General features: G+C 29.5%; 1 protein-coding gene across 1 annotated transcript; it reads right to left on the reverse strand.

The window, feature by feature from the left end:
- Positions 1-9128: 9128 nt before the first annotated feature.
- On the reverse strand, positions 9129-12278 carry Myd88 (myeloid differentiation primary response protein MyD88). The gene is made up of 7 exons (XM_015519507.2): positions 11900-12278; positions 11343-11521; positions 11168-11260; positions 10977-11104; positions 9985-10153; positions 9750-9918; positions 9129-9688 (listed from the first exon to the last, which is right to left on the reverse strand). The coding sequence occupies exons 1-7, from the start codon at positions 12052-12054 to the stop codon at positions 9460-9462; spliced, it is 1122 nt and encodes a 373-aa protein (XP_015374993.1). The 5' UTR covers positions 12055-12278; the 3' UTR covers positions 9129-9459.
- Between the last annotated feature and the right edge of the window lie 84 nt (positions 12279-12362).

Below are 12362 nucleotides of genomic sequence, written 5' to 3' on the forward strand. Positions count from 1 at the left end.
GTTTAGTGGTACGGGGTTACCCCTCAAAATGTTTTTCCACTACACAACTTCTCTAAACTTTAAATACTTATAACTCATAAACTACTCGTCCAAAATACGATTTTTACGTATCAAAATACTTAGAAAAATATTCTGCTTTGGAATATGAAATTAATACTCTAGGTTATCATTCAAAAAAGTAAAAAACTTAAAAAATGATAAGGATAAAAAATATTTAAAAATATAATTTTTTAATAAAAACGTTGTTTTTTTAACAACATGAAACTTTGTAAAAAAATATTTTCAAAAACATTGATACTTTTTGAAATAATGAGTGGTTCATGATAAAAAAAAATCAGCATGTATAATTTATGAAGTCAATTAGAAAGTATATTATTGCATATATTTTACATTTTTTTTTACGATAAACTGACGATTTAAAAATGAAAAACGAATTTCATTCAATTAAAATATATTAAGCTATTCTTAATAGTTCATACATAGGTACTGTGTTGGAGTATTCCAGTGCCGGTTATACAACGCATAATATTCTATCAAGTGCAAACACACTGTGTAAACATTTAGAACGTTACGTACTGATGATTAAAAATAGAAACTCATTTTAATTGATCAAAATACTATTGTTTATAATTGACCAATAATTTATTTGGTAAATTAAATATCGAATCTTGTGAACAAATGAAATCGACAACATTTTATTACCAGTTAAGAGGACGTTTCACCCGCATGTGTTGTCTCCGTCTTACAAGTGCGTAACATTGCAAAAACTGTTTCGCGCGGGAAAGAACCGAGAAAGTTATAGTTATAACTAAGAAACGAAATTTTCACCACATGAAAAGGAGAATTTTGTCTGTGCAATATCGTTTTTATTTTTTTGATATCACTTATATAAAAAAAATTCTTATTGTTTTATAATACATTAATTTTGTGTTTTTTAAGCATGAATAACTTTCTTTGTAGTTCTGATATCGAAAAAATAAAAACGATATTGCACAGACAAAATTCTCCTCTTTATGTGGTGAAAATTTCGTTTCTTAGTTATAACTGTAACTTTCTCGGTTCTTTCCCGCGCGAAACAGTTTGTGCAATGTTAAGCACTTGTAAGACGGAGACAACACATGCGGGTGAAACGTCCTCTTAAACAGGCTTAAGTTCATACTATTATTTGGTTTATCTGAATTAAGTATTATTTTTAAAATAAATCTGATTTATTAAAAATAATAATTTATCTAAAGTGAAATGTTTTAAACAAATCGCTTTATAACATGTAATTCTGTTTGACTCTAAGGACGTTCTACGAGCTTCACTGGTTTAGTGCTTTTTTGAAAGCTTAGTGTCAGTCATCACCGGGCCTAGATCTCCATGCTAATATTTTCAGAGTCAAAAATCTTGGTTATGGCAACAACACAAAAAATGTTCCACAAACAATATTGCTTTTTGTACTTTTCTATTAAATAGGTCATCTACATTTTACCACAACCTGCAATATTTCAATTGTTGTGTCTTGTATATACTTGGTGTAATATTGTTTCTAAAATAATCATAATTACTTATTATTTTGATCTCCTTTGCATTAAGTCCATATGATATTGTGTTATTTGAGATGCAGAACGTCATAATTATAGGTAAGTATAAACTGTATAATTATTTTCATACAAATTGTGTTACTGTTCAAAAAGTGACATGAATTTATTTTTCATCATGCGGATGTGCAGCCTATATTTTTATAATCAAAAATATTTTATTTATAATATTATTTATTAACTTTAAATATTGTTTCATTTTACCATGTGGTGACATTGACATGTTTTGTTGAGAAGTGGAATAATAATAATATTATGTATAAATTCTTTAATATTTCTATGAACTCGCAGGGTAGTACCCATCGCACTAATACAATTATTAATGATAATATATTTGATATTTGAAACATGTTTATAAAGCTCTGTTAAAATAAATACATTTTTTTATTCCATGTTTACTTCCTTTAATAAACCCTCCTCCTTACAATTTTCACTTTTCAGTACAAAATAATGCATGATCACAGTTTTTATACAATTATAATTATTATACATAAGTTATTAATATACGAAACATAATTGTTTTGGTTTTTGAAAGAAGTAGGGGCTTTTGGAGTTAATTATTTTCCTACTTATCAGAATCAATTTTCATTTTATATAAATAGGAATCTATTTTTTACAAACAATTTAATAATGAAGATAGCAAAACGACTTTAAAGGCTATCGAACGATTGAGAATGTTATAACTTTTTGGCCGAACGATTGAGAACACTTAAAATTCAAAAATTACAAAGAACTTACCACTGACCCTAAAAATAATTAAATATATCTAAATATTTTAATAAATTACTAAAACTTCTATTTGCTAACATACCACATATATTTATTATGAACATTAATTAGTTTTCCCTTTTGTTTTATTGGCATTTCTTTTTTTTACCTAGTTCTATCGTTGCTATTTTTAATGAAGTTTCTGATTTTGTTTCTATTAGTGTTTGAATAACAATATATATTGCTGGATGAGAACTGTGAAATTGGCTGTTAAATGTTCTATGAAAGCTTTCAGCGGCATTGGTAGTCCTAGAAAGTTATTAATTGTAATAATTATTAATTTGCATGTATTAATTTATTTGAAAGTTGCCTGAGATTTTCCGAAGGTTTCATTGCCCACAATTTCGTATTGAACGGACAGCCAGGATCTATGTAACTATTTAAAACATAATCTGAAAAAATATGACCAATTTCTTCATTTGGGCGAACAGCGATTAACTCTACGAATGCATCTTCAACTTCGTCGTGGTTTATAAATTGAAGATCAAAAAATATCTTTAGCCAATTTCCTAGGGCGTCATCAGAATTTTTATATGCATTTCGAAGTTTACTTTCACTATTTATCTAAAAAGAAAAAAAATGTTTCAATTAAAGTGATATACTTCCCAATTTTTATTGCTAAAATTTTAAAAGTTTATTGTTTTAAAAATTAAAATAATTATAAGTATAATTTATTTTTAATTTACCTTTCGCCACCATGCTTGTCCTAGATGGAATCTGCAACCAATAATATTAACTTGAGGGAACATTTCTATCGCTGCTTTATGGGCTCCAAGTGCAAATTAGTAATGTTTAACATTCGGTTTGTCGTTTTAAAACATAAATCAATAATAAACTTCCAAATGTTACTGTACGTTTCTTTTAATTTGTCATTTAAAAGAAAAGTATACTACAGGCGCACAATGGCCATTTTTTAAACAATGAATTGTGTAAGCTGAACAAAATTTTTCGGTGCTTATTCAAATGTACCGTCGCCAAAAAAGTCAGTACAAGTCGTCATAAATTCCATATTTTGTATCGTAGTTAAACATATAAATAGTTGATTGTCAGGTACGTGAATAAATTGTTGACTTTTAAACATAAAACTGTTTTCATTTTGATTTTCCTTAAGCCGAGTAAATGCTTCATCGAGTGACTTAGGAAATGGTGGATAATATTTTCTTCGTTCGGTGTCCATGGTTTTCCTAATCGTCCATTATGACATGGAGTCAAATAATTGTCCGTTAAAAGTTAAGTGTGTATTATTTTATTCGGCTTTGTTGAAATGCGATCTACGGCTTTTCGCCTGCAGTTTTCACGTACAACTTGACGTTTTATAGTAGGGATAGGGATATCGGAATGATAATGCTTACCGAGTCTCTGAATCAATACTTTTTTTTCTGAGTCTGTTAGAATACTAATTGCAGTACATTTATTATTTGAACACTTCCATATCAACTGTGTGTCTTTACGTTTCCTAATAAAACGATATTTATTATTATCTAATAGTACTAGATCTTCACCTCGTACACTTCGTATACCTAATTTTAATATATTATAATATAATATTTTATAAACTGACGAATACTTCGTGACGTTTGTGCGACGACTGCAATGCCTATTAAGTCATTCTCTCGTATATCTGGTACCTAAGTTATAAATATAACGTCCGATAAATATTAAATATCGATCCGCAGATCTATCGTTCAGCCAAAAAGGTATAACGTTCTTTATCGTTCGATAGCCGATTATCGTGCTTAAATTATCTTTCGATTACATTTGGCAACGTTAGAAAAAAATAGGTAAATACTATCGAGCGTCCTCAATCGTGTTACCAAATATAACGTTCTCAATCGTATTTTACCGATTTTAAAATTGGTGAACCCCACAGTATAAAAAATAATCCTTATATCATGATAATGGGATAGTCCATTCGAAAAAAAAAAATAAAGAGTATTAAAACTGTTTTCTTATTAGAGGTATCAAACAAATAAAAATATTATCTATAAATAAATGTATATATTGTGTTAACTTTTGGTGTTTCTACTAAAAGTACAAACTGAAGGGTTCTATCCCGCGCTAAACAGTTTACGCAATATTACACGCCTGCAAGACAACACATGCGGGTATGCAAACATCCTCTTTAACATGAACATAATAAATAATAATAGATTTGTCATAACCAGCGCCGGATAGCGACTTTTCGGCCCACCGAGATTTTATATTTCTACCGGCCCATTCGAAAAACATTTTTTATGATCACTCTTTTAGTATGTGTACTTTAAATAATAATTGTTTCTCTAAAGCACATTTACAAATTACCTATTCAATAGGTACATTACATTAAGTTATTTAGTATATAGGTAGACCTACTTCAGTTATATTATTTAAAAAAACGCAAAATATAAGATAGATAAAATAGATAGTATAAAATATAATATAGATCGCCTGGATTTATGCAATTTGTAAACATTTCATTTTATACTCATCAGTCATCACTCATGAGTCATGGCCTAAGTATGAGTAGTATGACGATTTTTTATAACTATAAGTTTAAAATTTGATTTTCTTTTATATATATAATATATTTATATAATTATATGACGTATATTGTATGTAGATAAAAATAAAATACATTATATTATTATTTTAAATTATTCTAGTTTATATCAGTGTTTGATATAATACACTGATCTTAAACTTTTACGCAGCCCACCGAGATTTTCTCGGTAGCTCGCCGATTCAATCCGGGCCTGGTCATAACGTTGAGCAGCATTGATTGCCTTATTTTATCACGGCAAAAGACTAGATAATTATTATACCTCGTGCGATTACCTGCGTAGGTGGTGGACAAAAATTTAAATAAAGTCGATCGATCTTCGCCACCGTTTGTAGTAGGTCCACCACAAAATAAATAGAAACTATTGTCATACCCCGTGCAACTACACCTACACGTGTAAAAAATATACCGACGAAGGTATCAGATTTATACAAAGTGCGGATGGCGAATCTTTGCGACGGTAAATGTAAATTGCGTCCGATAACAAAATATTATGCAAGTTTCTGTCATGTATACAGGGTCCCTTCAAAGAGGGTGGAGGGGTGAGTCAGAAGGTAAAGTTTAATAATTGTTGTTTAAGTGAGGCCCTGTACCAGAGCCAAAAATGGGCGATACCCGTTTGCGTACATTTATCCTTTTTTGCGACTCTTTGCGTACAAATGTATAACTCGATTGAGCACACTCATGTTTAATACCTGTGATAAATGACCCAAAACGTATAGGACTCGTTTGCGTACATAAAGTATGGCAAAAGTCTACTAAAACCCTTTAAGGACTATAGGACTAATCCTAATTTTTTTTTACTGTGTGAAAATGTAGTGCTTAAAAAAAGAAAAATTTTTGTGGGGGTGGAGTGGCCGAGCGGACTATAAGGCGTCTGTTGCCCCATGCACGCAGTCGCCGGTTCGAATCTCGGTCACGGGCGGCATCGCTATTTGGGCATTTCGCGGTGTCTGAAGAGAGAGGCCGCCGCCCCCCCAACCGGGCACGGCCGAAACCTACGGGTGCCCATTCAAAATTCTGCCAAAATACCCACGTGTTTAAAACCTACAGTACCTTCCCCTACAGTTCCCCCAGGCTAAAAAAAAAAAATTTTTGTCGGACGATTGCTACGGTGTTTATTTATAAGTCGCGTAAAACGCGTGACGTCATAAAATCACACCGTCCACCGGACCGTATCTAAAATACACGCGTTGTAGTTATTTCACTCGATTAAAATAACTATAGAGAAAAATTGATTTAAGGTATAAGTTACCAAAGTACGTATTTTATAAAAAGGTTATACATTTCTTTAGATGATCATATTATTTTAACAGTATTAAAAATTTGTTTCAGGGTAATTTACAAGAAAGACAAAAAATTAAAATATAAAAAATAACAAATGTGTTATAATATTTATAGTTTAAGAACTATAATAAATATGCAAAAAAAAGCTCACAATAAAATATATTAATTCAAACAAAAATACATAGGTATATTATACCATTGATTATAAATACTATAGATTGCTCACTGGCCGGTTTTTCGGTGGCGTACATTAAAACTCTCGATAGATGGCGATAAGAACAAACAATATTAATAAATTCGTATTTTATTCCAAATGCCGTAACCGCGATTGTCGCGGTGCGGGTATAACTGGTTTTTATCGTCATTCGTCAGTCGTCATGACGTCGACGACTCCCGATCCCGAAGTCCGACTTCTAATAATAATCAAATAATCACTATTTTTATTTTGAATGATTTGGTCGTGTGCGCTGTGTCTACGGGCATCAATTTTTATTTTTGTTTTACGTTACCGATCGATGTTCACTGAAATGAGTGACCATTTATTTTGCTCTCCGCTGATCGTCATTTCAATAATTATTTATATTATTAATTAATAATCAAACCTTCAACTATTGTCTAATAACATATTGGGAAAAGAAACTAATTTAGAGCGTTCTAATTTACTATTAATTATAAGAGCTGTTAGAAAATTAAGAAAGAGTAAACTAAAAAATATTGGAAAGATGGGACTTATCTATTCTTAGTTTATTTAGGTAGGTATTTTACTCAAATAAACAGTAACTAATATTCCAGTAATTATTTTATATACCTATAATACCTAGGTACAATTAGTAAATCATAAACCATTAAGAGTTTGAGTTAATGATATTGTATTTATAATCAATGATTATACGTACCTAGGTAATTGAATTATTATAATATATAATAATAGCTAATTTAGCCAATTAAATTATATTTTTAGGTAAATCTTTAATATCTCTTTGATTTTAATTCTTCATAAGGAAGGCGAAGTGTTGGATAAATTTGATAAAAATGGGATGTTAGTATTACATTCTCTTTGTACATCAAATTGCTGTGGTAAAATTTCTTTTTCAGCTTCTTCGATAATTTTTGTCATTATACCATGTTTCCAGTTATTTTATTCTTTATTGTGTTTGTTTTATACTATAGTCTATAGGGAATAGAGTTGTTATTCCATCATGTGTGGTCAAAAAAAATCGTGAACGTTATCCTATGGAAAACGGGTTATATGTGGGTTTTCAAAACGCGTAATTCGTGTAATCTATTACTTAATACAATCCATTAAACATTTAACATCATAATTAATAATATACTATATAAAAAAATGATATCAAATATGTAAGTTGTTTGATTGTAGCATAAACCTACTATATACTTACCTGTATTCAATTTTATGAACCTACCTTATTTGAATTAGTACCTATGTATATTTTATTGTGAGGTTTGTTTTGCATATTTATTTTAGTTCTTAAACTATAAATTATAAATTATAATAACACATTTGTTTAAACTTTAATTAAAAGTGTATAATATATTTGTTATTTTTTATATTTTAATTTTTTGTCTTTCTTGTAAACTACCCTGAAACAAATTTTAATACTGTAAAAATATTATGATCATCTAAAGAAATTTATAACCTTTTTATAAATGTACTTTAGTAACTTATACGTTATATCAATTTTTCTCTATAGTTATTTTAATCGAGTGAAATAACTACAACGCGTGTATTTTTTAGATACGGCCCGGCGGACGGTGTGATTTTATGACGTCGCGCGTTTTACGCGATTTATAAACACCGAAGCAATTGTCCGACAAAAATTTTTATACCACCAACATTTTTCTTTTTTTAAGCACTAAATTTTCACACAATAAAAAAAAATATGATTTTTTTAGTTGTATAGTCCTTTAACAAAAATAATGTTTAAGATTGTTTTCAAACATTTTCCTTCCCATTTTTACAGGCTCAGGACTGTCTGTTTACAACTGGCGTGATTAAAAATGTCTTTTTTTTTGTTAATTTATTAAAATTAAATTTGTCATGTGTTTATTTCAATGTTATGTTTGTAATTACTATTTTATTAATTTTAATGTAATGCTTCTTTAGAAGTAATTAAAACCGCACACTAATAGTTAAGCAATTAATCAATTACCTACGTGTATCTTATCGTCATTTTTCAAGTCAAAATGAGTATTAACCGGGTTCTCACGTTTTTCGATGTACGCAAACGAGTTGTCAGTTTACCGGTAAAAAATTGTGTACTGTGCGCAACGAGTATCACCGCCAAAAATATGTTTTGAGGATGTGGGCCGCATATATACATTAAGATGACGCCACACCCCCGCATGCGTTGTCTCCATCGTACAAACGTAGAACATAACAAAAACTGTACTTGCGCGGGATAATCACTTCTCCCTCAGTACCTATTTATAGTAGAATTATCGAATTTCCACAACGGATAGGTAAGAATTTTATCTGTGTCATAGCGTCGTTATTTTGTAGATACCTAACGTAAATGTAATTAAAACTATTGGTTTGTTCCATCAAAAAAATAACGGCACTATGGCACAGATAAAGTTCTTACCTGTGCGTTGTGGCCTTGTGGGTTTTTGATAATTCTTCTATAAATACTGAGGGAGAACTTTTATCCCTTGCAAGTACACTTTTTACTATGTTCTACGTTTGTACGACAGAAACATTACATGCAGGTGTGGCGTCCTCTCTTAATTGCGTAAAATAATAAACAAAAACAAAAATTTGAATTATATCAATATTCTAACAGTAATATTTACTGTCCTAACTACCCAAGTGGCTAAGTATATTAAATTATTTAAAATTAATTTACCTCAACTATCTATTGTTTTACGATCATTCTAATTTGTATCAAACAATTTAAACCAGAGAATATTTTTAAGAAAAACTGCAATAAAAATAACAAGTTGTTATTATTTTATTTTAACAAAATATTCTTCTGTCAATTAAACGTGCTAGAAATTATTATCCATTTTCAAGATTATTAATTTTCTATCTGTGTTTATTAATATCATTAAAAAACTAAATAGCACAAACCTGGCTAAAACAAAGAATACATTTGTAATAAAAAAATATAAAACATAAACAATTAAATACACTTAATAAAACAATTATAAAAATATCTTAAAAACATAACAAAGATTAAATAGTAAAATTCTACATAAAATTAATATTGTTAATAGTTAAACTTACTGATATTATCGGAATACAACGAGAACAAGAAAAGGGAGTCAAAGACTAGTACATTTTACTTTTTTTTTATTCCATTTTTGAGGAACAACTTTAACAGAAATATTTCCAACAGTCTTGACTAATCTATCAAAAACACTTTTGGTTTTAGGCAGCAAATGATGTTCTTCATTAGAAAACTTTATCACTTCCTTTTTTTCAACAACTGTAGTACTGGTATTCATCGACTCCTCGATGCTTAGCTTCTGGTAACTATTATTTGGCTCCTCACTAATAAAACAATGATTATCAATATTTTTCATAAAAACTTAAAAGTAGTTAAATGTCTAACCTGTTGGTCAATGCTAGATTCTTATACGGCGATACAGTAATCCTTAGTTTGTTCCATGGGTCACAAAAAGGATTATATTTATTAAAAAATAAGTGAACATAACATTTGAGTTCTTGAGGTAATGTACAGTCACCAAATACACATGGAATAATCTTAGGTAACCGTTGTTCTACAATTAATTATACCAAACATTACGATTAAACTATACAAATACGAAAAAAAATCCTTGGCTTACCAATGGCTAATGATTGAATATAATTCATAATAAATCTATTCCAAGGGCTGTTTGTAAAATCATTTGAAACTATAATAATTAACCAATTACAGCGATCAGATATCAATTTTATTATAGACTGATACTCAAACATCACACCTGGTCTTAAATCTCGATCTTTTAAACATAGCTGAAAAATATAAAACTTAATTAGTATAAAATATAATATACTATTTTTAGAGATTAGGGTAGAGAAAATTTAATGTTGGATGTGTGAAAAATAAATTATTAACTTAATTGTGTTAGTAAACTGTAGACATGTTCAGAACAATATCACCCTATTTAAATAATCTAAAATATTTTGAAAACTAGGAAACTAGATTTTAGTACGAAGTTCATACAACAAATATCATAATGACGAGTGATTGTAAAATAACTGACAATTTAGACTTAGACAGAAAAAAACTGTTGCTGTTTAATCAATTTAAATTTTATGGAAAATATTTTAGTTAATTTTTCAGATAATTGTGAGAATTCTTCTTTAATTAAATGTTAAAATGTTTAAAAATAAATTTAGGTCCACTTTGCAGTAAGCAAGCGCTATTTAAAAAAAATTTAAATAGGAAATTTAGAGTAATCATAATTTTTTAATCATTTTGTCTAAATTGTTAAACAAAGTAAACTACATCGAACAATTATTTAAAAAAAAGTTGTAAAAATGACATATTCACACAATAAAAGAACAATCTCTATTTGGTGAAACGTGATATTGAATTGTACATACAAAAAGTATGAATCAATGTTGTTCAAGTAACTCTTGAACTGGACCAATATAAGCTTATTTCATAAATATATATATATATATATATATATATATTGTAAGAAACATTAGATATATATTATATTTCAAAATAAAGAAATTAACCCATTGTATACTTTGGTAAATACAACACCACTGAACATACTAAAGTAATGATTAATATCAAAAAATATGCTTTTAAATATATTATTACCTTCAGTTTGTAATCATTTTCTAATTTTTCTACAACAGCAGTAGCTGATTGTATATCTGCCTTATCATATAGTAAAAATGCATCATATCTTGTAAGAGGAAGACCATTATTGGATGCATTAATATCATCTGAAAATGATTTAAAACTTTCACAATGTGTTTTTTAACAACTCTAATTTAAAGAACACCCACCTAAAGTAATAACATTGATATCAAAATCATTCGGTACTACTGGAGTTGGATTTGCTAAAGAACATTGTTCTTTAAAATATATAATATCAGAATCTAGAAACATAAATACATAACATTATTGTGTATCTAATTAATACAAGATATTATACAAATTATATGTAAAAATAATACTCACTAATTAATTCTTCCGTTTCTTCTACAACGTCATACCTATCTATTCGTTGTAGACACTGTATAAAATGTGCTATAGTAGTTTTGGCTTCACAAAACTTGAATATTTTGCCAATTGGGTCAGTTGGATCACATCCTGATGGTATTGTGTAATTCAAAAGTGTGCACAATCCTCTCCAATCTCTATAAACATTTTAATGTATACAATATGACTATTTACCTTAACTATTAGGAACGGGTAGTTTACAACTACTAGAACCTTAAAAGCGACAACGTCAAGCGGGTTCATTAATATTGTAATATTAGTATGTATATTAACTTTGATGATTTCAAATTCCAATATAAAATTATCGATTTGATTGAACAGAAATGTGCCTATAAACTCGGATAGAGCCCTAAAAGAAATTATTACGATACTAACCGTAGCTATCGAATATAAGTTATCACAACAACGACTTGCCGCTGATATAGTTGAATCGTTTTATGTTTTTAAATTTCCACATGAGCTTGATGAGATTTCATAAAAAACATAGAAATGTTTAAATCGTGACAATTACCTACCTGGGTATGTTTTCGGGTGATGGAATGACTTTCTTGGCATTCAACATGCACGACAGTCGTTCCCTGGTCGGCAGCCGGAGCACGGAAATCGTTAAATTGACAAAGTCTTTCGAGTGTTCGCCCGATACGGTCGAACACGACGACGCAGGATCCATGTTGACATGCGAAAAAAACGTTCGTCCCGAGCTGATGACGTGAAAACGAAAATCCGAATATCTGGCGAAAAACTATCGCGTTGTCAGCGGTCCATAATGGCGAACGATCCGTATAATACGAATCGTTGGAATAATATTTGAGGTGAATTTGACAGAATAATGTGTAAATATTAATAACTATTAATAATACGCCGTTGCCCGTTACCACTTGTTGCGCTCGCGGCTCGCCAGTCGCCACTCACCAACACGTTATCAGAAACAGAGCGGGAGCGTCTGCTAGTTTCTCTTGGGTTTGTTTTTTTTTTTTT

The sequence above is a fragment of the Diuraphis noxia genome, unplaced genomic scaffold (genome assembly GCF_037042655.1).
Source record: "Diuraphis noxia isolate RWA-SAM2 unplaced genomic scaffold, SU_Dnox_SAM2 contig0003, whole genome shotgun sequence".
Lineage (NCBI taxonomy): Eukaryota > Metazoa > Arthropoda > Insecta > Hemiptera > Aphididae > Diuraphis > Diuraphis noxia.

Excerpts from the sequence above, each read along its gene's own strand:
- Myd88 (XM_015519507.2), bottom strand. The coding sequence starts at position 12,054 with ATGGATCCTGCGTCGTCGTGTTCGACCGTATCGGGCGAACACTCGAAA. Across the intron at positions 10,154-10,976 it reads AAAATGATTACAAACTGAAG|CTATGTTTAAAAGATCGAGA; the intron begins GTAATAATATAT and ends TATATTTTTCAG. Across the intron at positions 9,919-9,984 it reads TATTCAATCATTAGCCATTG|AACAACGGTTACCTAAGATT; the intron begins GTAAGCCAAGGA and ends AATTAATTGTAG.